Source organism: Ursus americanus, chromosome 9 (assembly GCF_024610735.1).
Source record: "Ursus americanus isolate L20-20 chromosome 9, mUrsAme1.1.p, whole genome shotgun sequence".
NCBI lineage: Eukaryota > Metazoa > Chordata > Mammalia > Carnivora > Ursidae > Ursus > Ursus americanus.
In genome coordinates this window covers 32,369,648-32,396,334 of record NC_142135.1, presented here as the reverse complement: position 1 = coordinate 32,396,334, position 26,687 = coordinate 32,369,648, and the positions used below count along the sequence as shown (strand labels likewise).

The following is a 26,687-nucleotide window of genomic DNA, read 5'->3' as shown; positions in this document are numbered from 1 at the left end:
TTGAAAAGTGATCATATAAGGACGGGCAAAATAAATTATTAGAAACCATGATCACTGAGTGACAGAGAGAAACATAGACTTAGGATTTATAAAGTATTAAGTTTAAATTTTTCTCTTAAACTAGCTTTCTTCATACTCGAAGAGGTGGTGGTAGGGATATGTTAGTCAGCAATTTGGTGGAGAACATTAGAAACTGTGAAGAATTAATATGTAGGTAGACTTAAGAGTTTAAATGAATTTATGAATGTTCAGTTGGTAAATGAATATTCCTAATACCTTTGATGATCTAGCCTTCATAAATTCATTGCTATTTAAAGAAGAGAGTCATGTTCTCTCCAAAATGGCCTTTAATGGTATATTTAGAGATAAAATATTGGTCTGGATCCCAGGTCTCTTGGTGCCACCACCTGTGCAGTTTATGTCCTCACAGACTTAGGGTCACTCTGATGTGATATCTGAATAGGCAGTTCAATAAGGGTAAGTAGGACAGGACATACATGGATCCCATCACATCCAGGCCCTCTTCTCTCCTGACCACATCTTTTGTCAGTATCCCCACCTTCACCTCATTCAATTAACACTGGTTTCATAAGTTCCCTCCAACAACCAAGCTTGTTTTGGCCTCAGGATATTTGCACTTGCTGCCCTCTCAGTTTAGAGCACCCTTCCTTAGCATGACTGGCTTCATCATTCAGGACTCAGTTCAGTTATCTCCTCTCCAGAGACACCTTCCTTGACCACACTATTTAAGGTTGTCCTTCCCCCAGACTTTCCAGTCCCCATTATCATTTTATTCTACCTTATTTTCTTCAGATCACATATCACAATCTGAAATCGGCCTTTATTTACTTGTTTATTGTCTTTCTCCATGACAATTTGCATGAAAGCTCCATGAAAACAGGGGCATTATCTGTTCTCCTCTGCTGTACTTCTGACTCCAAGATCTACCACATAGTAGGTACAAAATAAATATCTTTTAAATGAATGATCAAATCCTAGAAATAGTGACATGTTAAAAAAGATCAAACCTCAAACTAAGAAATAAATCTTTTTTTTTCTTAAAGAATTTTTGTTTTGTTCTTCAGAAATTTTTAATGTAGTAGAACTTTAGGCACTAACAAGACGTTGGGAGGAGAATTTTGGAGCTTACGGGCCTTCCTGGTGCTCCTTAAACTATTCTAAGTAAGTAGCGATCTGCTCTGTTGACACTGAGGCACTGCTTCCTTCCCTGAGACCCAAGACTTGAACCTTAAAGACAGCTCTGTGACTAATGGCTCTTGTCAAGGCAGGTATTTTCGGCTAAAAATACTTCGTTAATTAGCTAAATATTCCTCCCTAACTCTGGATATCAACTTTGTGGCACAACACACATCCCCTCTAATACATTTAGATACTATACTAATAAATTATGGTATATTAATTGAATGCATTTATATATAGTACTGCAATAATACTAAAAATACTGAGTTTTAAATTTGTGTCATTTCCAGTTAGTATAGGAAATTCAGTTTTTACATACTCCTCAGAGAGAGATTTTTCTGAATTGTTAACTTAATTAAGGTTTCTTGACATTAGAGTTGGTCATTGGAATTTCAATTGTAAATGAAGACCATGTCGTTATGCAGCCATATTTGCATTTCTCATGCTGATATTTGCCAGTAAATTAATTAAAAGAAACTATGTCATATCATGTTTTTATCTTTATATTTGTAGAGGTAGATGTTAAATAAACAGTGGTTGAATAAATGATTACTACTTTCCTAGCCTAAAATTGTAGTGAAAGTGTATTTCATTTAAGTGAAGTAAAGCTTATTAAATCATAAATTAGGATAATAATACTTTCAAGTTCCACATTTTAGGAAAGCCATAGTATTTAATATAGAGAAAATTTTTAATTAAGAGAAATTAAGACAGAAGCAGAATTTGTTACTCCTCTTTCCCGCACCCAAGGAACATGCCAGAATTCAAGAAATGACACCTTATAATCCAGACATCTGCCCAACGACTGGCAACTAGTGCAATCAAGTATGAGTTATCACTGTGATAGGTATATGGTTAGCCCTGGGCACCTGCTTCCAGAAACAGAACAATGGGAAAGAAAAGAAATTAAACCTTTCAAGATGCCATAATGTTTGAGAGCTTGGCCAGTCTCACTGGGTGCTTTTCTCCCATTCTACCATTATTATATTGTCTTCTACCTTTTGAGCCCTGTAGGCCCTCTCTAGTACCACTTCCTAGCCCCAGATGTTATAAATACTTCCACTCCTGGAATTATCTCTGCCTACTTCCTATCCAGAAGTGTCTATTCTGTGCCTGATACGCCATTCTCACACTCCACTGTATCAGCTGCTGGGCCCTCTGTAGCTCGGGCCACGACGTTCTGAATCACCCCAGTCTCTAACACTTTGGCTAACTAAGTCCCTCCTAACCACCTTCCCAGCTCTCAATATGATGAAATATTTGTTTTGACATGACTATATATTTTATTTACAATGCTATTCCTATGCCCATATTCTCACACACTCAGAATTTGTCTTTGTCCTCTGTTTGCTATTTATTAAATTTAAGCCAAATGGCTTAGCTCGATTCATTCAGACTATTAATTAACACATTTGGCCCCATGGCCTATAAACTTCATTTAATTTAATCACGTACCGCTATAACCCCTGATACGCTACTGAAGTCTTTGAGGAATATCTACAAATATTTCACTTGCCTGTCATTACCTTTCTCCTAATGATTGACAGTACTAAATTTGCCTTTTAAAGATCTTTGAGGATACAGTTTCACCATTTATAATTATGTCATGAAACAGATCACTTGCACAGGCAATTTAACATACTTCGCTGTGAAAATACTAAATGTATTAAGTTTTTCATCGTGTTTCTAAAGTCGTGAATTAGAAAACATGTATAAAACAATATTTAGAAACGTAGAAATGGCTGCATCTCTTTCTAGAACTGATCATCCCATGTCAACACCCAATATTATTGTGTGGTAATCTCTTAGGATTAGCTTGAAAGCCATGCTATACTTTTAGCCCACGGAATGAACTATGTGGAGTGAATAACTTGACCTATCTAAAAGAAAAAGGTATGTTAATCCTTGATTGCTCTTTTCATTTGTTTTATCTTTTTTTCTTATTGCTATGTATGTTGGGGGGGAAATAGGAAAAAAAAGAACATTTCTAAAAACCGTAATTACCAACCAGAGAAAATTAAAACTACTTTTAGTGTGCTGTTCACAGTATATCCTTCTAGATCTTTTGCTGTGTACATTTATACTCTTTCCCTGTAAGAACATAAACATTATGAACATATAATTGTATTTTTCATATTGTGTTTATTTGCCTCTTGTGCAGGGAAATGGTAGATTATCTCACAAAATTGGGCTTCCCCAACTACCTAGTTTTGCAAGAATAGATAGATAGATAGATAGATGATAGATAGATAGATGATAGATGATAGATAGATGATAGATAGATGATAGATAGATAGATAGATAGATAGATAGATAGATAGATAGATAGATAAAAAGAATGAAAGAATGGATAGCCTCCAGGGTTTGAATTTATCTGTGTCCCCTAGCAGTGAGGTAAATCCATATTTGGTACGAGAGCCAGCTGCAAATATCGGCTTCGTCTCCCCCTGCCAATATCAAGAACATATATCAATAAATACTTGTCTACAACATCATTTTCAAAGGCACATTCTATTTTATTGGTGAACATAACTTATTTAAACACCCTCAACTATTGGACAGTTGCGAGGTTTTCCCTTGTGTGTGTGAGTGTGTTGTTATTATAATCAATTCTGTAGTAAATTGCTAAATCTGTACATATTGCTAAGTTTTCCTTTAGGATATATCTAAAAGTAAAATCGATAGGTTAAAAAGCTAGGCTGGGGTTTTTTTTTATACACACACACATATATATATATATACATACATATATATACACAATATGTTTATTTTATTGTATCCTGCTTAATTTTGACTAAGTTCTTTATGGCTTGTAATATCCAACCATGAAAATTAAAATGCAAAAATCATAAGGTGCATTAAGCAGTATTTTGTGAGTATGTCTTTTTCTTCCTTGGGTGGGTGTAGCTTAAGTGGCTCTTTCAGAAAAGCATTCACTTGAGAGAAAGATGCCTGCATGACAGGAGTACTAGGTTACTCTGACATGTTATATGGAGCATGTTATTATTTTGAGAGCCTTAGTTTCAACCAAACTTTAACTTTTCTAGGCTTTTCTGATGACAGCATACAATGAAAATTGTATGTTGCATTTCTGTGTTTATTTGCCTAGTAAACATGGAATAAGAAATATCATAGGGCAGCAAAGCATCTCATAGTTAAAGGGGACCTTACAGATACTCCAGTTTAAGATGTTTCATGGACGCTCGGTGGACAATGGTGGTGATGGTGGTGGTGGTGATAATAAGGAGAAGAAGGGGAGACTAATTTTTGGAGTTCTTATACGTCTGGCATTCCGCTTAGTGCTTTATTTACATTTTCTCATTTATTAAGTGAGAAAATTAAGTTTCAGAAAAGGCTAACAACTCCCCAAATGAGTCAGTCAGCCAAAGGTCAAACTGGGATTTCCTGACTCTCAGTGCTGTCTGCTGTCCACGATGTAATGCTGGCTCTTTAAAGAGATGGTAGACGTCTTAATTTCAAACGTTTGTAAGTTGATAATTATAAATATCATTTCTGTTGATGCTGCGAAGTATTTATATGACACATGTTGAAGGGCTTCACCCTTATCCTATCTGTTGCCCCTATTCCTTAATAAAAATTGTTATGATTTCAGTTTATTAAATTTTTACCTTAGATATATTATCTTTATTCTTTAAAATAAGAAGGGAAAATAGAGTAGTCTCATGTTAGGAATGAGGAATCTAGGGTTCAGAGTAGAGCAATTAACTCTTCCAAGGAATTCAGTTAAGTAACAGCAAAACTGGGAGTCGAGCCCATATCTGTTTGCCTCCAAAATTCTTTCTGTTTTATTCTGTTGTTGTTTATTAAAGAATAGCAAAATCAAACAAGCTTGAAAATGATTGATTTGGGGTACTGTAGAAGTATATACACTGCTCTCTTTTTTGGCCTATTTATGCCTCGTTTCTTCTTAAAGTAATATGAGGGGTAAAATCATACAGTTTACTTTTTTTTTCTTTTTAGATTTTTTTTTTTTATTTCTCGGAGAGAGAGAGAGAGAGCAAGAGAGCACAAGCGGGGGAACGGCAGAGGGAGAGAGAGAAGCAGGCTCCCTGCTGAGCAGGGAGCCCAATGCAGGGCTCAATCCCAGGACCTTGAGATTATGACCTGAGCCAAAGGCAAATGCTTAACTGACTGAGCCACTCAGGCATCCCTGGTTTACTATATTTTTAAAACAATTTTAGGGGCAGTCGTTAAGCGTCTGCCTTCGGCCCAGGGTGTGATCCCAGGGTCCTGGGATGGAGCCCCACATCGGGCTCCCTGCTCTACTGGGAGCCTGCTTCTTCCTCTCCCACTCCCCCTGCTTATGTTCCCTCTCCTGCTGGCTGTCTCTCTCTCTGTCAAATAAATAAGTAAAATCTTAAAAAAAAAAAAAAAATTTTATACTAGGCCTTTCCCCTCTGAAATACTTGTAGAAAATGTACATAAAATTGACATGTGGTCCTGGCCTTTGATTTTACTCTAAGATGGAGTAAAAAAAAATTTTTTTAGGAAGACCAAGAAATTATATTAGAAATAAGAGCTTACCTCAATAGGTCAGTTTTCTAATTCTCATTCTTTAAATGACATATGAAGCTATTTCTAGGGCTCCTGGGTGGCTCAGTCGGTTAAGCTTCTGCAGACGCTCAGGTGTTGATCTCAGGGTTCTGAGATCGAGCCTCACATCAGGGCTCCCTGCTGAGTAGGGAGTCTGCTTCTGCCTCTGCCTCACCTCTCTGCCCAGGCTCTCCCTCTCTCTCAAATAAATCAATAAAATATTTTTTTAAAAAAAGTATTTCTAATGTTTCTTGATTTTTCCCCTTTTCTTTTGCTTCTATCATTATGTGTCATTCACTCCTATTATCAAAACCATATTAAAGAAGAAATTATTACTCTAATCCTGAGTCAAAATGATATGTAAGTAAGTCTTCCCATTCCTGCAACACGGGCCACATCCACATTCTCTCAGGGTTGGAGGGCCAGCTTGATAGCCTGCTTCCAGATTCTTCAACCCCCATACCACTTCCTACCATACTCCAGTGATCACAGAAAAATCAAGGGTCCTGTCTTCAATCATTCCCGTTGGCAATGTTAGCCTACTGACTACCTCCAATGGGAGTAATCAGTAATCACTGCTAACGCGGCCGATGGGAGTAATCAGCTAATCAGTAATCGTCATCAGTAATCAGTAATCGTTAATCAGCTCACATGCTTCATTGAGACATTGATTGCTTTCTGACCATATTGCCTGGAAAACTGATAATGAGTTTTCCTTCTTTCAAATGAATGCAGGAGGGAAATCTTCCTTTTCTTTATTTTTAGAATACAGACATCAATAAATATGAAATTATGTTAAGTGAAATAACTTATTTTTAAATCAAAACTAATGAAACACCAATCTCTATTAGAAAATTTAACCATTATTAGATAAGTCTTACGAGACAAAGAAAACTTATGTTGAAGGGCCACTCAGCTGTGGATGCTGTCATTTTTGCTATTTTTAAAGAACTGTCCCACTCACATACTTTCTTGTTGAAGGCAATAGGAAAGCAAGCTGGAGAAGAATGCTTTTGGAAACGTCCTTCTTTGTTGTACAGCTGCTTCACAGCATATCCGCCCTTGCAGGACAGTATCTTATCTTAAGCCCACTGATTTCTTGTGAATATTTTTTTCCCCTCTGTGGCCGTGCAAACTGGTGCCTTCTCTGACGCAGAAGTGAAATCATGAGTATGAGTTATCATAGTTGCGTGAGGTTGACCCTGAATCATAAAGCCCATTCAAGACCATGGTACTTGAAAATTTTTAAACCCTAAAAATAGGTCCCATAAATGATATCATTTAATTATACTCCAGATGTTTCATCTAAAATACATTTTTCTGTCTTTTCCTTTTCACTCTTGTCCTCCCTTTTAACGCTCCATCGGCCTACAGTGTCTTTACATCCAAAATGCAAAGCAGACAAATGGGCATCTCAGGGAAGAACATGACCAAAAGCACCAGCATCAGTGGCGACATGTGCTCGCTGGAGAAGACGGACGGCAGCCAGTCCGACACCGCGGTGGGTGCCCTGGGCACCAGCGGCAAAAAGCGGCGCTCTAGCATCGGGGCCAAAATGGTAGCTATCGTTGGCCTCTCCCGGAAAAGTCGCAGTGCTTCCCAGCTCAGCCAAACGGGTAGGCATTTTTATGTTCCTTTTCACTTTGTATCTGAGTCGTCATTAAAGTACGTATTCTTTTCTCTTGCTCATTTTATTGCAGTAATTAGTGGAAGATGACATGTTCCAGAGAGATAGGGGCCTTTTAAACCGCTTAACCTTTCGGAAAATAAAACAATAACTTTGTTTTTCAGTGACGAATGAGCCTGCTTTGGAGGGACCCCTGGCCCTGGCTCTCGAGAGGCATGTCAGGTCTTTCCTCCTCAGGGAGGAGTTCAGCTGTGGGAGCCCCATTGCCAGTGGCCGATCCTTTGTAAAGATGATCTGATCTGTGAGATATTTGCTTTCTTTAGGTTCCTCAAGAGGGAACCAGCCAAATTAATTTTCATTCTCAGCAAGTTACCGTGATGAAGATGACACCTCATATTTTGTGGGAATCATAGAGTTCTTTTATTGCTGACAGCCTAACTTCTTTTTCAGTTTGTAAGCAACATTTACCAGTAGTATCCATTTTCTTACTGCAGTTTTTATCTTCCTATGAAAACGTCAAGCAGCAATATTCTCCAGCAGCAGGGATGGAGGAATTTTCTGCTGATAGTGAAGATATTCAAAGCTTTGCTACTTTAAAATTCAGTTTCTAAAACACATCTGCAAAAATAAATTAGATACAACACTCCTACTCCTACTCAGAAAAGCCACAGTTAGCAATTAAGAAATTTGTGAGTCAAAGCAATGTCTTTTCAAATGGTTGTTGATAATTAAACATTAAATCCCTGGTATCTTGGAAATAATAACATATCTTCTACTTAACAAACAAACAAAAGCATATAATATGGTGTTTCTTTTACAGCAGATAAATTATAGGCAAATGGATGAAATCTCATTTATGTTTGAATTACTAGGGTTCTTATACACAGAAATCAGGACAAAAATCTGCAACACAAAAGAATTTGAGGATACATTAATTCCTGGACCCGACTAATCTTGATTTTCTGTAACTATAACAGCAATTCTGGAATTTGAGCCTTATATAGTAATATACTGAAATAGTTATTTGATGGTTTTCCTTATGTCGTGGTTGTAACTCACTATGTTCAATGTGACAATTGACAGGAATTTTTCATTTGGTGTTTTAAAATGTTATTTTACATTTTAATATACAAATAAAAATTTAATTTATGGACAGAGAACATATTTCAATGATTTTTAAAATTGCTAATATTTGTACTTAATTAGCTATGTTATACGATAGATGTTGGCCTTTTGAAATTGAAGGTTTTTTTATATTTCTCTAGCAGTTAGAACTTTGTTGCATATTTCATTAAAACTTACAAACATCTGTAAACCAAAAACTGTTCTAAAAATAAAGCCTATAAATTAAAAAGTACAGAATTTAAACCTAAAACAGTCGTAAGTTTATGTAAGTTAGAGAATATGCGGTGTTCAACTAAATAATTATTTCCACTTGTTTAGGGTTTTTTTGATAAATATTGAGCACCTACTATGTGTCAGGCACATGGAGAACAAAGATGGTATTTATCACTGTAGAAGTAAATATCAGTGTAACCAGAATGGATTTTCAGACAAGACTGCTTAATTGCCTTCTGAAGAGTAGAATACTCAGCATAGTGGAATCTTTCGAAAGAATAGTGAAATTATTCTGAATGATATCATAGCAATCATATGTAAACAATAACTGGCAAAATGGAAACCATTTATAAAGGTATGTTGTTGACCAGTACACATGGCAGCTAAGTCATATCTATCTGCTGCCATGCTACTTTGTGTGCTCTTTGCCTGTTAATTGGAAACTCTTCTTTAAAGTCACCATTTCTAAAGATTAAATATGACTTGCTCGGCATTATAACTTAGCAGAAAACCCATAGAAATAACAAGGAAACTCGGATTCTATTGCTTACTCTGAGTTATATAAGATAATCAAATACGACCTCTTTAAAAACCTACCAACTTTTCTGAGTCATAGAATGTTCATCAGACAAATCTAACAAGGCTTTTATAAAGATAATATTTCAAATTTATAAGAATATGCTTTGACAACTTAAAATCATTTCGTAGATGTAAGATATCAAAGCCAATTCAGCCTCACAGGGGAATCGAGGGCTCTATTTTAGATGTGTTGATTTTGAGATACCTGTTTAGACATATAAGTGCAGTTGTTTACATGGTTAGTTGGATATGAGTCCAGAGCCTAGTAGGTCAAGAGTAAGGATGTAAGTTGGGAGTGATCAGCAGGTAGTATTGAAAGCCACGGCACTAGATAAGATGACTTAAGGTAACTTGAATCAAGAAGAAAACTAGAGTGAGCTCTGTGGTACTCCAACATTGGAAATCAGAAGAGAATTCATCAAAGAAGACTTAAGAAAAAGCAGCCATTAGAAAGAGAGAGAGAGAGAGAAGAGAAGAGAAGGAAGGAATATGATATCTTATCGCCAGCTGGAGGAAATATTAAGAAAGGTTATCAGTGTGTCAAGTGCTTCTGACAAGTAAGATGGAAGGTCAAGTAAGATGGAAGTCTGAGAATTGACCTTAGATTTGGCAAGACGGGGAATTTTGGTAAGCCTTGACATCAAACCCTTGTAGTGGTGGACAAAGCCTAATTGGAGCAGGTCGAAGAAAATGGGAGGTTAAGGTAGAGTCAGTGAGAATAATATCAAGAATAAAAATAAGAACACCTAATACTTATTGAGCACTTTTATGTGCTGGCACTATTCTAAGCACTTTACATGTAAATCATTTAAACCTCACAATAATGTTTGAAGCAGAATTAATTGCTACTGTCCTCATTTTACAGATGAGAAATCCAAAGTGAGCAGAGGGGAATAACTTTCCCAAGTTTACCCAGTAGTAAGGGTAGAAGCTGGGGTTTGGATCCAGGCAGTATGAATCTGGAGACTTTACTCTTGTTGTAGCATAGTCTAGATCAGTCTAGATCAGCACTGTCCAATACAACTTTTGGCAATATGGGCAGTTTTCTGTATCTGTGCTATCTAACACGATATGGTAGCACTAGCCACACATGGCTATTGAGCATTTGAAATGTAGCTACTGTGACTGAGAAACTATTTTTCATTTTTATACATTTTTCATTTAATTAAATGTAGATAGGCACGTGTGACTAGTGACTATTGAGTTGGACAGTACAGATAGAAACAGCTCTTTCTAGGATTTTTGATAAAAAAAAAATATGGAAATAGGACTGTAGCTTGGGGGAAATGAAGTCAAAGAAGAGTTTTTCTATTTTAATGAAAGACAGGATCCTTGTGGGAACAACTGAGTAGGTGAAAGATGTTGGATTCAGAGCTTAAGTGGAGATCACCTGTTATGTTCTGTGGTCACTCAGGAATCTATGCTCTCCTCTTCTTGTAGTAATTTCTAAGCTTACATAGGACTTTAATTATAACACTTAATAACTGTTATCATTTATTTATTTGTCTATTTCCTGGCTAGCCTGTTTTTCATATTTCATGTGTCTTTCTCTGAGTCTGGTATAGTTTCAAATATAGTGATCTGTAATGAAAGGCTCATGTACTTCTTGGGATACATGATTCTGTTCTCTGGGGAAATGGAAAGAAACTGATAGGATTTATTTTTATTTTTTAACCTAAAAGACAAAGAAGAAGTGAGCATTGCTAATATTGAGTACGTACTTCCTCCTTGCATTCTTGGTCAGTCCAGATGGCGGATGGTCAGTGTTGCATGCCTTTCTGGAGATGTTAGTTTGGTGAACCACCAGAAAGTGGGCAAGTGGCTTAAAAAGATCACTGCCATGAAACTGTGGATTGAGTGTAATACTAATATTGCAATGGTCCAAACAAGGTAGACCTGAAACCTCTATTCCTACTTCAGCTTTTCATCAACCACTGATGAAGTAGATACAGTGACACTCTAAGATGACAAGAAACTCACTGAAAAACTCTAAGTTATTGGGAAGATTTAGAAAATATAGATTTGCATCCACTATTCTTAACAATGAACCCCTTACCCTGTATTTATACTTTATTTGGTCTACAGTATGTCTTTGTGAAGTTTCTTTTTCAACTACGACATCATTCAAAGTGAGTGTGAGAAAAGTGCATTTGGAAGCAGACCTTCAAGTTGCTGGATTTATTAGCAGCATAATGCCAGCTGCTGTAATAGATAAACCTTGAAAACATGCTGCTAAAGAACTTTATTGGGCAAAAATATCAGTCCAATGCCGTTATTCCTAGTGGGCCAGTGGCCTTCCCTGGGGCCAGTCAGGGTTGGAGGTGGTTTTCATCTGGCTTTACTCTTCTGGGAACTTGGAGCACTCTCTCGATTCAGCCAGCACGTGGCAACTTCTTATGGGCAAAAATTGAAAATAATAAAGTCACTTGTATTCCCTTGGCTCAGTCACAGAGCTGATGCTGGAAAATGGTAGGCTGAGGAATGGAGTCTAGGAAGTGCTCAGGACAAAGAAGAGGCAAGTTTGGTGAGCGTACCAATAGTTTTGAACATTATAATGCACATCACTTCAGACATTTTTCCTGAGAACATAAAGTCTCACTTCCTCATTAGAAATAATGGTTTGCAAATATTTGTTGCACTTTAATCTTTTAAAATATTTGTGTTTTATGTGTTATAAATGTATTATAGAATATGTGTATTACTTATAAATAATTTTTTACTGAAATGGAGATGATATTTTTTTTTTAATAATGATTTTTTATTATATTATGTTAGTCACCATACAGTACATCCCCGGTTTTCGATGTAAGGCTCGATGATTCATTAGTTGTGTATAACACCCAGTGCACCATGCAATATGTGCCCTCCTTACTACCCATCACCGGTCTATCCCATTCCCCCACCCCCCTCCCCTCTGTAGCCCTCAGTTTGTTTCTCATAGTCCATAGTCTCTCATGTTTCATTCCCCCTTCTGATTACCCCCCCTTTCTTTATCCCTTTCTTCCCCTACTGATCATTCTAGTTCTTATGTTCCATAGATGAGAGAAATCATATGATAGTTGTCTTTCTCTGCTTGACTTATTTCACTAAGCATTATCTCCTCCAGTGCCGTCCATGTTGTAGCAAATGTTGAGAACTCATTCTTTCTGATTGCTGAGTAATATTCCATTGTATATATGGACCACAACTTCTTAATCCAGTCATCTGTTGCAGGGCATCTCGGCTCCTTCCATGATTTAGCTATTGTGGACATTGCTGCTATGAACATTGGGGTGCATATGGCCCTTCTCTTCACTACGTCTGTATGGAGATGATATTTTAAAAGATTTAAAACAACTGGTCTAGTATAAGTAATTCAAAGAGGTTTAAAACCGCAATGCTAGTATGTTGTCGTTCTAAGTGAGTGCTGACTCCACAGGTCTGTTAACAGAACTTCGTAATTGTGAAGACTAATAGAGATGTTAAATAGTGGTAGTGCCTTTTCACACTATTAGAAATCTCAAACTAACACTACAGGATATAACACATTAAGGATTCTCACAAAGAATGTGTATTTAACCCCAAGTGCAGGTTTGTTTCTCACTTTTGAAATAATGTTTTAGCAGTTATAGTACAATCAGCCATAATTAATTAAAAGTATTGAGAGTTGTACCACTATTTGTTCTTTGGTACTAAGTTCAAGGGGTTTAAATAAATATAATAGATGAAGTAGACAAAATATTTTGTGTAGGGGCGCCTGGGTGGCACAGCGGTTAAGCGTCTGCCTTCGGCTCAGGGCGTGGTCCCGGCGTTCTGGGATCGAGCCCCACATCAGGCTCCTCCGCTGTGAGCCTGCTTCTTCCTCTCCCACTCCCCCTGCTTGTGTTCCCTCTCTCGCTGGCTGTCTCTATCTCTGTCAAATAAATAAATAAAATCTTTAAAAAAAATATTTTGTGTAGGTGAAAGCTATTATAAGCATATTATAAATTGTGGTAAAGTATTTCTATAGCAAGCTGGGATGAGGAAGTAGCTAAGAAAGATAGCTTTACTGTTAATGGAAATTAATTTAACATTTCTTAGATTTGGATCGAATTTTATATCATTAGTTCTAAAAAGAAAACTCTTTGTTTTTTAAAATTGTGTAAATTTTTAAAAATATACATAGCATAAAATTTACTACCCTAACCGTTTTCAAATGGACAGGGCAGTGACAGTAAGTACCTTCACATAATTGTGCAACTGTCCATCCATCTCCAGAAGGCTTTTCATCTTGCAAAGTGAAACTCTGTACCCATCAAACAGCTCCCCATTTGCCCTGTCCTCCAGCTTCTGACCATTCTAGTTTCTGTCTCTGAATCTGACTACTCTGGGTACCTGATATTAGTGGAATCATACAGTATTTGTCCTTTTGTGACTTAGTTATCTCACTTGCCATGATGTCCTTAAGATTCATTCATGCTGTAAGCATGTGTCAGAATTTCTTTCCTTTTTAAGGCTGAATAACATTTCATGGTATGGATATACCCCATTTTGTTTATCTGTTCATCTGTCACTGGACATGTGGGTTGTTTCCACCTTTTAGCCATTGTGAATAATGCTGCTATGAAGCCCATGGCTGTAAAAAGATCTCTTCAAGATCCTGCTTTCAGTTCTTTGGGGCATATACCCACAGTGGAACTGCTGGGTTATATGGTAATTCTATTTTTAATTTTTTGAGGAACTGCCATTCTGTTTTCATAGCAGCTGCACCATTTGACATTCCTACCAGCAGTACAGAGAGTTCGCTTTCTCTACGTCCTTGCCAACACTTGCTCTTTTTTGATGATAGCCATTCTGATGGGTGTGAGGTGGCTTCATTGTGGTTTAGACTTGCATTTCCCTAGTGAGTAGTGATGTTGAGCATCTTTTCATGTGCTTAATGGCCATTTGTATATCTTCTTTGGAGAAATGTTTATTCAAGTCTTTTGAAGTCCATTTCCTAATTGGGTTATTTTGTTGTTGTTTCTGTGGTTGTTGTTGAGTTGAAAAAAACTTTTTTTATAATAAAACATATAAGCCTCTTTTTCAGATTCTTAAGTGTTATCTCTGATTAATAACATGTTGTATTGTTATTATTATTTATTTGTACTTCTCTGAATCCCATTAGGCCTATAAATTCCTTGAGGGGAGGAACTATAGCTCATGCATTTTAATATCTCTGGTACCTACAGTAATAGGCGATGTCTACTAAATACTCAGCATTTGTTAGAATGAATGAATGCATAATTCATCTTTGTTATAGGCAAGGTAACTTAAAACTGTGTTCCTCAGGATGTTAAACTGGTACAGTGAGGGGTGTCTGGGTGGCTCAGTCGGTTAAGCATCTGCCTTCAGCTCAGGTCAGGATCCCAAAGTCCTGGGATCGAGCCCCACATCGGGCTCCCTGCTCAGTGGGGAGCCTGCTTCTCCCTCTCCCACTTCCCCTGCTTGTGCTTGCTCACTTTCTCTTTCTCTGTCAAACAAATAAATAAAATCTTTAAAAAAATAAAATAGAACAAGCTGGTACAGTCAGGTTTTAAAGGCTATAAATGATCACATAAATATATTTCAGATATTTCTTAACATCTCATATTCTAGTGTTTTGTTATAATTTATAGAAAGGATAAATAGAACTCTTGAAAGGTATTGTTAAGGAACTATCCATTTACATCTACAAAAGCAAATTGTCTTACATTATCCTTTCCCAAAACTAGAGATTACAGTCATAATCAAATTATTAAAAATTTCTAATGAATTCTTATGGTATTTTAATCATTTCCCTAAAGTACAAACATCACCATACATTTATTCATCTCACAAAATAAACATTTTTATCAATTACACTATTTTCAAGAAAGGCATTTTGGTAGGCACTATGGAAGGCAAAACTTGACGAAACATAGTCCCTACTCTCGTAGCTTTTATACTGAAGGATTTTAAAATCTACTAGAAGAAATGAGTTTTAGGCTGGAGGAAATATAAAACAAGGTGGAACATGACAAGGACAAGCAAGAGAAACAAAGAATATCCTATAAGGAAACGTAGCAGAGTAGAGAAAACAGATTTGAGAGTTTTAGAGTTCAAATCCCTCCTCTGCTATATGGACAAGTTGCCTAATCTCTCTAAACCTCCCTTCCCTCAGCTGTAAAAGTAATGGACTCTATCTTCCTACCTCATGAGGTTGTTATAAGCACCATGAAAGCACTTAGAACAGTGTCCAACAAACATGTACTAAGTTCTTTATAAATGGCAGCTACTATTGTTAATATAATTACTAACATCAATTTAGATATTAATATTATTATATTGCTGTTAGTGTAACCATGGAAATGATCACTTCCAACCCTCATGGCAAGATAACAGTTGATCTAAGCCTTAACTTATGGATAATGTTTAAACTGTGAAGATGCTGATGATGTCAGGAATGGACGTTTCAGACATGGGCAATCATAGACCCAGAGATACAGAAATGCTGTTTATGTAGGAGCAGAGCAGAGAGTTTTTGACACAGAGCGGGAGGTGAGACTGGCCATGGAGGTTGAGGCCAGATAAGAAATAACTCAATGTAAGACCAGGGAGTTAGAGCCATAGAATTGGCAGTAGGAAGTTCTGCAGGATTTGGAATATGGTCATGACAATTTGAGCTAGAAAGGTGTTATTGGTAACGAAGTCTAGAGATCAAGAATAGGAGATGAATTCAGTAGACAGTTTAGAGCAGAGGTGATGAGGGCCTGATCAATGGTCTATTAAGTTTTCTCTTGCTGCCGTAACAAATTAACCACACACTTAGCAACTTAGTGCTGATTTACCATTCTGTCAGAAACTTGGGTGAGATTGGCTGGTTTCTCTGTTCTGTGTCTCACAAGACCAAAACCAAAGTGTCATCAAGGCTGGGCTTTTATCTGAAGGCTGAAGGGAAGACTCCATTTCCAAGTTCATTCTGGTTTTAATACGTTGTCTTCGTAGGACTGAGGTCCCTTCTTTGATGCACGACCCCTGTCATCTTCAAGCTAACAATGGCGTGTTGAATATTTCTTGTGTTTCTCACCTCTCCAAGTACCCATTTTGCTGCATTTCTTTCACCATCCATCTAGAGAAAGTTCTCTGCTTTTAACGGCTCATATAATTAGATTGGGCCAACTCAGATGATCCAGAATCATACATCCCTGTTTTAAGGTCCTTAACCTTAATTACATCTGCAAAGTACCTTTTACCATGTAATGTAATATATTTTGAGATACGAGAAAATGGTGTATGGATGTCTTTGGGGACCATTATGCCTACCACAAATGATAATAGTAGAAGGAGATGGAAAGGATGGGGAGATTCAAAAAATATTGTAGATACGTTTCATAAAAATTATCATTTACGTCCATCCTATTATATGCTTCCTGGGAATATAGCAAAATAGACATAAATGTTAATCTTCACAGTTTACAGTATCAGACCAGAGTATAAACCAGTTATTAAGAATTTAAGCTTTTTAAAATATAAAATTCAGAAAATAACTTACCGTTAATAAAGACATCATTAACAATAGCATGAATTTGTTCATTTTAACTTTCACAACCTTAGATATATGCATTATCATTTCTATTTTACAGGTCAGAAAACTGAGACTCAAAAGTTTCATAGTAGACAGATCCACTCCAAAGCTAGTACTCTTTATGTAACCTCACTGTTGCTAAAAGTATGTTTTTATAATTCATTCTTTTCATATCATTAGGGGGGAAACTTTCTCTTCAAAATCAAAATTCTCAGGGTACTACTTTTAATTTACTATACGTTTTATTTAATTTAATTGGACATAATTTTAAGATGTGACTAGCCAAAGGCATTGTACAGGCTAATAATCAGTAAAGGCCTAGTAAATATAAATGATGAAACCATAAAGAGTTTAATTGTAAGCTGAGAATACATACTAAGGAAAAGTAGTCTTTTAATTTCATTAAAAGAAAATGTTTTAAGGTTTTGGTGCATGAGAGCATAAACAGAAATGGCATTTTCAGGTAAAGGCCATTTTTAAATGAAATTCCCATACACTCTGCATAGGTATATGGAGCTACTAGTTTTGTTTTGTTTCGTTTTTTTGAAGTGAGTTCCATTCATTTTACCTACTAGGAAAATTTCCAGAGACAGTTGCAGGCATTTGTTGGGAATTTAATAGAGCCCTAGATAAACAGTGTAAAATTCTGCTAGGAGTAATGTCAGCTCATTTTTCCAACTTACAGAAAAATGTAGGAGTGTTGCCTCATTGTCCCCCTGGGCTTTGAAAGCTATTTTGTATTGCAGACTTTGTGAAATGAAAAACACTGAGGTAGAATCCATCTTTCCTCTCTGATGCTGCTCTAGATGGAAAAATCCTTCTTTTTATTATAAGATTTTTTTCTAAACTGATGCTCTTACTCCCTACCTGAGAACATGTTAACATTATATTGTTATTCAAGAAGTGTTTATTGAATTTCTACCCCATGGCTGTCAACATGGTATGTAGTAACTGGGATCCTCTTTGTATAGTATTTATGTTCCAGTGCGAGAGACAGGCCTCGCAAAAACATAAAGTAGTAATTAGTCAAAATTCCAAAGCTTGCCTTGGTGGAGAAGTACTAAGTGGCATGAAAAGTATATCACAGCAGGTAACGCACCTAGTCTGGCTCATCATTCTGTCCATCCCAGCTCTTACCAAATACTTCCCACATGGAGTTTCAGTAAATGGTGGTCGAATGGTATAAAACGTCGCACATTAATGGTAGAAAATGTCACACTGCCCTTCTGTCTTTGTGTTCGGTTTGTTTGGCAATCTCCCCATTCGTGAGCATGGTCCACAAATCTCCCCAGGGGGTCAGAGTGTGTGTGTGTGTGTGTGTGTGTGTGTGTGTGTGTGTGTTTTCTGTTAAAAACAACTGAAAGTCAAATGACCTGGAAAAGGGATTTGAAACCGTGTCGGTTCTGAATTTGTATACTATGTATGCTGTGAGGGAGAGAAACAGTAGATTCTGGTTTCACATGGAAGCGTGCTTCATGTTGAAATCGTGGGGAAATGGGTCTAGTATACTCTAGGCAATAAAGTTCTGCATTGACAGAAAAATGTAGCTTTTAGTCCAAAGAATAAGGTGTTTTTTTTTTTCGTTTTGTTTTTCTCCTGGTATCTGAGGATTCATTACGTTTTACTGGAAGCTTCATAATTGCTTAGAAAATGAGGGTGGGACAAGAGCTGGTGAAGTCTGAGATGAGGTGGGGACGTATTCTGAGGAGGAAGTTGATAGTAAGGCAGCATGTGATGCAGAAACAGAAAGGTAAAGATGCAGAAATAATCACAGAAAACCACAGAGAACCCCCAGGGGGGCTGTGCTCATAACGGAGACATTTCTACATCTTCCAACCGAAACCTTCTTTCAAAGGAAATACAGTGGCCAGAGGTGGGAAGTCAGTGGCCATCAGCCTCTTCTCTTAGGCTCTCCAGTCCCATTGACATTTGAAATATCTCAAGTGCTTGTCCCCTTTTGTTTTTTTCCTCCTTCTGCCAGCAGTCATTTTATCCTGGAATTAGAGATATCTCCGTCAAAGGGAAGATGGATGAGCAAAGGTTTCTGACTTGCTCTCAGCCAGACTGAGTTTTTCCTCATTTAACCGGTCAGTTGTGAAATTGTCTTAATGGAAGTGACAGTTGGATAGAGTTCTACTTCACTGTGTTGAAAGAGATTTCTTTAAAAAAAAGAAATACAGACTACTTAAGAATCTGTGTTCATTTGACTTATTTGGAAAGTTTTTCCCCCCAGAATTAGGACAGTAAGATAAGAATAGTTTTAGAGGTGCCTGGGTGGCTCAGTTGGTTAAGCATACGACCCTTGATTTCAGCTCAGGTCATGATCTCAGGGTCGTGAAATGGAGCCTCTCACGCAGGGCTCCACGCTCTCCCAGCTTGTGTGCCGCCCCCAAATAAATAAATAAATCTTAAAAAAATAGTTTTACACAAATGAAAATACCTGTGCTTTGCAAACAAAATCGTAGATGTAACTAATAATAAGAAAGATGGCATACCATATAACTAAATACATACTACTCTATGATTGAAAGTCCATTTCTTATTTCTAACCAAAATGGAAAACTGAAATTATTTCCTTCCTCAAGGAAGTATAATACTTCTCCCTTCCAAATCATATAGCACTATGGACAATTCTAAAGCTATACAGGGTCCTCTTTTGAATTGTGTTCTAGAATTTAATCGCACTTACTGTCAAATCTTTTTTGTTTTATATTTTATAGTGATGAAGACTAAGTGGTTCACATTCTTTGAATATTCAAATGATCTTTCATATACTTAGATATGAATTAACCTTCTTTTCTGAGTCGTACAATCTCAGCTTCAATAAAACTTCCTTACAGATTTTGCATATTGGATTATTCCTCTTTTTAATCCTTTCAATCATATTTAGTATTCCCTGGATGTGTATTTATTTTACATTTATCTTAATGTGTAGAAACTTATACTGGAAAAAATATAAAGATGTCATATAAAGATACTTATTTTTTTTCTGACCTTTTCATGGAGTATTTGTGTGTATCAGTAAAATCTTATGTCTCTTTGCTTCATTTTGAATAAGAGAACTAGGTAAGGGGAGCCTGAGTGGCTCAGTTAAGTGGCTGACTCTTGATTTCTGCTCAGGTCATGATCTCAGGGTCCTGGTATCAAGCCCTGCTGTCAGTGGGGAGTCTGCTTGAGGATTCTCTCTGTCCCTCTCCTTCTGCCCCTCCCCCTGCTTGTGCTCGCTCTCTCTTCTCTCTCTCTCTCTAAAATAAATAAATCTAAAATAATAATAAAAAAAAGAAAGGGAGAGCTAGGTACAGTCAGTTAGTTTTAATCTGCTTTATCTTCTTGGTCTTTTATTGTTGCTTGTTCTTCCTTTATGTGTTCTTGGTGTAATTTGCTTTTTGTTCTTTAAATAGTACCCACTGAATCTCAGTCTACTTCCAATGAGACATTTTAATATAGTACGATCAGTTAAAATTCCATTGTACTTAAATATTGCTTAAAATTTTAAATAGACTATCAAACTAGCACTGAGTACTTTTTTAAAAATTATAAATTTAAGATACTCAGTCAATATGATTTATTGTGGTTCCAATAAAGAAAATGTGTTGTGCAGGCACTATGGACTATTGAAAAATTATACAAATCATAGACCCAGTCTCAAAAAGCTTAAGGTCGGGGCGCCTGGGTGGCACAGCGGTTAAGCGTCTGCTTTCAGCTTAGGGCGTGATCCCGGCGTTCTGGGATCAAGCCCCACATCAGGCTCCTCCGCTATGAGCCTGCTTCTTCCTCTCCCACTCCCCCTGCTTGTGTTCCCTCTCTCGCTGGCTCTCTCTATCTCTGTCGAATAAATAAATAAAATCTTTAAAAAAAAAAAAAGCTTAAGGTCTATTAGAGCAGATATGTTGGATAGTACATCCGAAGCACACAGCGCTGTAAGATTTCAGAAATGCCCTTCTGACCAGAATGGGATTTTGAATGGCTTCTTGGGAGACTTGTGATTCAAGCCAGAATTTGAAGACTTGGTAGCATTTCAATGAAATCAAAGAGGCGTACATGTCAAGCGTAGGAAACTTTAGTACCATAGGATGAGTTCAGGAAAACAAAGTATGAATCAAAGAAAGATCAGCGATCTAATTTGACTGAAGAATTGGTTTCGAAACTTTTTTCTAAGCAATTTGGAACCCTTTTAAAAAATATGTGGCAGATCAGACAGTACAATCTATAAGTGTATTCGGGAAGGAGTATGGCATGCTGAAGGAACTAGGCTATGTCCTTGTGCCTGAAACATAGAGAAGAACAGATAGACTTGAGATATAAAGCTGGAGAGTTGGTCTGAGGACAGATGATGGAATCTCAAAAGTTATGTCCAGGAAATTGGATTTTATCCTAAAATTATTGACAGTCATGCCAAAGGGAGAAAGATTAGAGGCAGGAAGAACCTGCTAGAGCTTTGTGGTGATCTTTCAAAAGAGAATAGTAGTGGTCTGGACTACCAGGTAGAAATGGGGAGGAAGAGATAAGGCTGGATCTGATAGGACTAGATAGGTGGTAAGAGGAGAAGGGGAGAGAGGAATCCAACTTAATTTCTGAAAGCCTGGCTTCGGTAACTGGGTAGATAAAGTGTTTTGCTATTTACCGAGATGGGGAACCAGATGAGGAGCAATGAGAATCGCAGGATTACTTTGATGAATACAAGGGTGTGTTAGTACTTACTATGTGCCAGGTACTATGACAAGTTCTTTATATGCATTATCTTCAGTGCATTATCTATTAATCATCTGCAGGGCATTGCCTAATTTAATTCTTATTAAATATTAGCTTTTAAGATGTGAAGAAGGCCAGGTCATCAGGGCTTAAGGAGGACATAAATCGTAGAAGTTGGAGGTACCAACCAGAGATGCAAAGGACAAAAAACTCTAGTTCAGAGGCTGGAAACCTATGAACCACAGACCAAATGCAGAAGGTGCTGGGGTTTTTTTTATAAATATATTTTTATTTGATGAAGTTTTATTGAAACACAACCAAGTTCATTTGTTTATGTTTTGTCTGTGGTTGCTTTTGTGCTACAGTGGCTCAGCTGAGAGGTTGCCGGAAAAAACCTTATGACCTACAAAGCCTAATGTATGCACCATCTGGCCCTTTACACACAAACTTTGCCAAGCCCTATTCAAGCTTGATTCAGGTGGGGATCCAAACCCGATTTTACCCTCCAAGATAAGAAAAATCTTTCTGTTTTGAACATAACGGGAGGGAAATAATTGAAGATCCGAGAGAGGAAATGACTAAGTATAAAAATAAACACCCAAATATTTTATTGGATAATTTTTAAATCTCAAAAGATTAAATGTCACTTAGTCCAGCCGGCTTGTTATCTCATGCTTAATTTTCAATTCTTTCTAATCTCGGAAAGGAGTTCTCTACTCTAGCTACACTGATTGCACCAAGATTATCTAGTGAAGAATTAAACAGCTCCACTGTTGTGAGGGACTGAGGTTTTCGACCAAAATAGCCTTGAAATTCTATCAGTGTTCATACGTGTGCTCTCTAGCACATTTATTGTGCTCTGTGTAAAATGACGGCTGTCCTGTTTACCACCTCTGCTTTGAGGTTCACTGAACAGTGCTTGCTGTCACTTTTGATTTTCTTTTTTTATTTTTGATTAATATGATGTAACCATTTAAGTTTGTAAAACAGGTGTAACAAACTTAATATCCATATGTTAAGAGCAAAATTCTTTGAAGTCAGTGTTCATGATCATTTTTCCACTTTATCCAGAATGCTTTTGGAAGACCTGTTTCTTACCCTGTAACCAGGGTTTTGGATTGTCTTTGATATTTCAGCCGTCTTTGAGAAAAATGACGTGGTCCCGGTGGTGAGACCATGCTTCCTCCAGATATGTACGGTTTGGACAGTGCTGTTCATTGTGGATAATTTTAGATTAATGTTGAATGCTACTATTTATTTTAATGAATATCACGTAATGTTAGTGAAGTAATAGTCAAGTGTTTTTTATGGATTTAGTCACAAGAGTTTCTATAGTGTTACAAAACAAAACTATTTTAGATAAAACAAAGAAAAAAGTACAAACCCTTGCTTTCTTAAGATGTTTACTACTGTAGCTTTTTCTGATTTTTTAAATTGGATCTGATTCTAGGACTTTCTCATCGAAAGAACATGTTATACACCTGAAACTAATGTAACACTGGATGGTAACTGGAATTAAAATTAAAAGCTTTTTTTTTTTTAAAGAAGAACATTGTAGCCATGATTAAAAATTGGAAAAAAGGAATAGAATAAGTCAAACTTAAACCAGGCTCTTGGGCTAAGTTCCCTGAAATCCTTTTGTGGGGAGGAAGGTTAAGTGGCAAGTTGAGAGTTTCTGGGCTTAGAAAGGCACATAGGGCTAAAAAAAAAAAAAAAAAATTTCTTGATATCTTTTTATTTACTGTCATATTCATTGAGGAGAAAGTGCTTTTTTCCCCCTTTAGCCAAATGAGATAGACAGGAGTTGCAACAGGAGAGTAATGGACAGTTCCCGGAGCACCAACCATTTTATTAACTCTCCAATCCCCATATTTGCTCTTTGAAGAAGGAATTATTATCCCTACTCTTCATTTTTTTTTAATAAGGAAACTGAAAGAAATAATAGAAAGAAGGGTAATGGGGGAAGAGGAAGGAGAGAAGACAATAAATGCTTTGAGCAAGTCCTATTCAAAATTGTGAAGCAGGTGACTCGCCTCCAGTAGTCTCCACTTTGTGCTCCCTTTCTTTCTATTGCTGAACCTCCTTGAGTATTTTCACGTTCTTTCACCCTCTTCTGTTCTCAGGAAATAATTATCTAACTCATTCCTATTAAGACAAAGAGTAGTTGGAAATACTTAGATCCCCTCTAGACGTGTTTGTATCTTCAGAATTGGAAAGTCTTAGACCCCAGTGGTAAAGCTACAAAGGTGGGATTTTAAGCATCAGTAAGTACAGAGTAAAGTTGGGAGAGGCAAAGAGTCTTCTATTTCCAGTATCATTCCCATAAGGATTCTATGATCTCTTTTCCATACCCAAGAGCACTTTTGAAGGGCTGCCATTTTTGTTAAGTTAAAAGATGCATTGTTTGCTAAAATATCGTTGTTTTAACGTAATGACTGTTCAGTAATTTTTCAAGTTGTGGAACAAACACAGAGACTTCTCTCTTCGCAAGAACCAAGCCAAGCTGCCTGCTCCTCTTTATTCTAGGACAGGCATAAAATCTGGAGTTGTATTCCAAAACCAGCCCAGCTTCTCAAGACAGCAAGTTTATTCTGTCTCTTTGTCTCTTTGTCTCTTTCTCTCTCTCTTTGTCTGATACTGTTCAGTCTACAGTTCTGAGGCAGGAATTATATGAATCCTGAGAGTTCTTGGCCCCGTTGTTTCATATCTGTTAGTCTAACTTGCCTACATCTGTGCTCTCTTGAATTGACCCCTGGCAGCATGTATCCCCTTACTTTTGGCTTCTTGGCTGGTACTGATTCATGCCCTTGCCTATTATCTTCAGCTCTCCAACTCTGGCTGTTTTCCAAACTCATATCCAAAAAACTAAAGTAATGTGTAGATTCCCTAAACAATTCTCTTCCAATTCTAGTAACTCGCTGAATCAAGAACAATGTAGAAAGCTTCTCTGAATGTAAAATAACCTCGACCACCCACCACCATGACTATCACCACCAACATCATCATTCTAGCCAATTTGTTTCTGTGTCATTAGTCCCGGCCTGGCTTTAAGATCATGGTGGGCGTGGTTTGTTCTCTTAGGCTTTAAATCTGGGATTTGAAGCTATCGTTTTACTTACTCTCTCCTCCTTGCTGTGAAATTAGAGACCCTGTTTTCATAGTAACAGTATCTCCATAGCTCTAGAGAGATAAACCTTTCCATAATGAAGAAAAAACAAATATATAATCATTTTTTAAAGGAAAAAATTAAACAGAAATAATTGAATGACCATCACATTACTTCCAGCAAGCTTTCTCAATATTTCCATACTATATGGAAGTCATGTATACCTTTCAAGTTGTATCTGAAGAGGACAAATAACACATGGTTATGTATTGCTCTTATTATATCATTAGCAACCCCTACAAATATTTACTTACTAAAAGCAATATGGTTATTTTACATAGGTTAGAGATGTGACAAATTGAACAAGTGAATCTATATTGAAATATGGAAGGCCTTGGGGCGCCTGAGTGGCACAGCGGTTAAGCGTCTGCCTTCGGCTCAGGGCGTGATCCCGGCATTATGGGATCGAGCCCCACATCAGGCTCTTCCGCTATGAGCCTGCTTCTTCCTCTCCCGCTCCCCCTGCTAGTGTTCCCTCTCTCGCTGGCTGTTTCTATCTCTGTCATATAAATAAATAAAATCTTTAAAAAAAAAAAAAAGAAAAAAGAAATATGGAAGGCCAATGTACACATATGCATGGAATAGTTCTGTAAGTGAGTCAACTGTAATATATTTAAATATAATTTACTATAATTATGATTAATAATATACTATCATTTGCATTTAGATAATAATATACTATCATTGGCTTTTAAAGGAGGTAGCATTTTTGAAAACTTGAATTACTTTTCTCATTTAATAGAATAAGACAGGTATAAGATCATTTCATGAATGTGAAACCAAAGCAAAAAATGTGAAGTGACTTTCTTGAGGTCTCCTAGTCATATTAATAATGAAGGAAAGATACAACCTAATTCATTGTTTAATAATGTAATTGCACTGCCTTTGTACTAGGAAATTTTCTTTTTATTTATTTATTTATTTATTTATTCATTCATTCATTCATTTTTAAAGATTTCATTTTTAAATCATCTCTACACCCAATGTGGGGCTCAAACTTACAACCCTGAGATCAAGAGTTGCACACTCCACCCACTGAGCCAGCCGGGTGCCCAGAAATTTTCTTTTTTAAATACATAGCTATATTCTATATAGTAGCTACTTTCATAGGGAATGCATTAGGATGGAAATTTTATACACCTTGTATGTAATGTCTTTACTTTTTTCAGAACTAAGCTGACTCCTTGCTTAGTAAGATCTCACAAATACATGCTTAATAATTTCTAGCTTTTATATGTCAATCAGATGAAGTGCTACTGGAAATTTTCCTAACACAAATGATTATAAAGGTAAAATAAATGTAAATGCTTAAAGGCAATCTCTTCAAATAGGCCACACAGGCAAAGAAGGAAGAATCACACGTTGTGTGCATAGATACAAGATAGTAACAGACCAAGGCAAAATGGAGACATTACTACTAATGCACTTCTTTGTGGGCCTCGCTTTCTTGGTTCTAGGCTTAAAGGAAGGTACCAAAGCTGCAGATAGGAATTGTAGTGACAGACGTAAGGTAATAACAGACTGTAGCAAGTGGTACTTAGTAATGTCTCCATAATGCGTTTCTCTTTGGACCTCATTATGCATCTTCAGGATTTTCTTGGCTAAACGCTCATTTCTTTCATTGAAGTATGGTTGACACACAATGTTATGTTCGTTTCAGGAGTACAAGGTAGTGATTCAACATCACTGTGTTACACTATGCTCACCACAAGTGTAACTTCTGTCTGCCCTCATACAATGCTATTATGATACCATTGAGTGTATTTCCTATGCTGTACCTTTCATCCTGTGGTTTATTTATTCCATAACTGAAAGCCTATACCTCTAACTCCCCTTTGTCCATTTTGCCCATCCCCCCAGTTTCATCCCCTCTGGCAATTTGTTCTCTATATTTAGGAGTCTGCTTCTGCTTTATGTTTGGGGTTTTTTTGGTTTTTTTTAGATTCCATATATAAGTAAAATCATATGGTATTTGTCTTTCTTTGTCT

General features: G+C 36.9%; 1 protein-coding gene across 1 annotated transcript in view; it reads left to right on the top strand.

The window, feature by feature from the left end:
* Window positions 1–26,687, top strand: part of RIMS2 (regulating synaptic membrane exocytosis 2) — a 364,820-nt gene that overhangs the window by 273,658 nt on the left and 64,475 nt on the right. Inside the window, exon 19 of the mRNA XM_045805820.2 lies at window positions 7,129–7,370. Coding sequence (XP_045661776.1) covers window positions 7,129–7,370 — 242 coding nt within the window. The remainder of the gene's footprint in view (window positions 1–7,128; window positions 7,371–26,687) is intronic.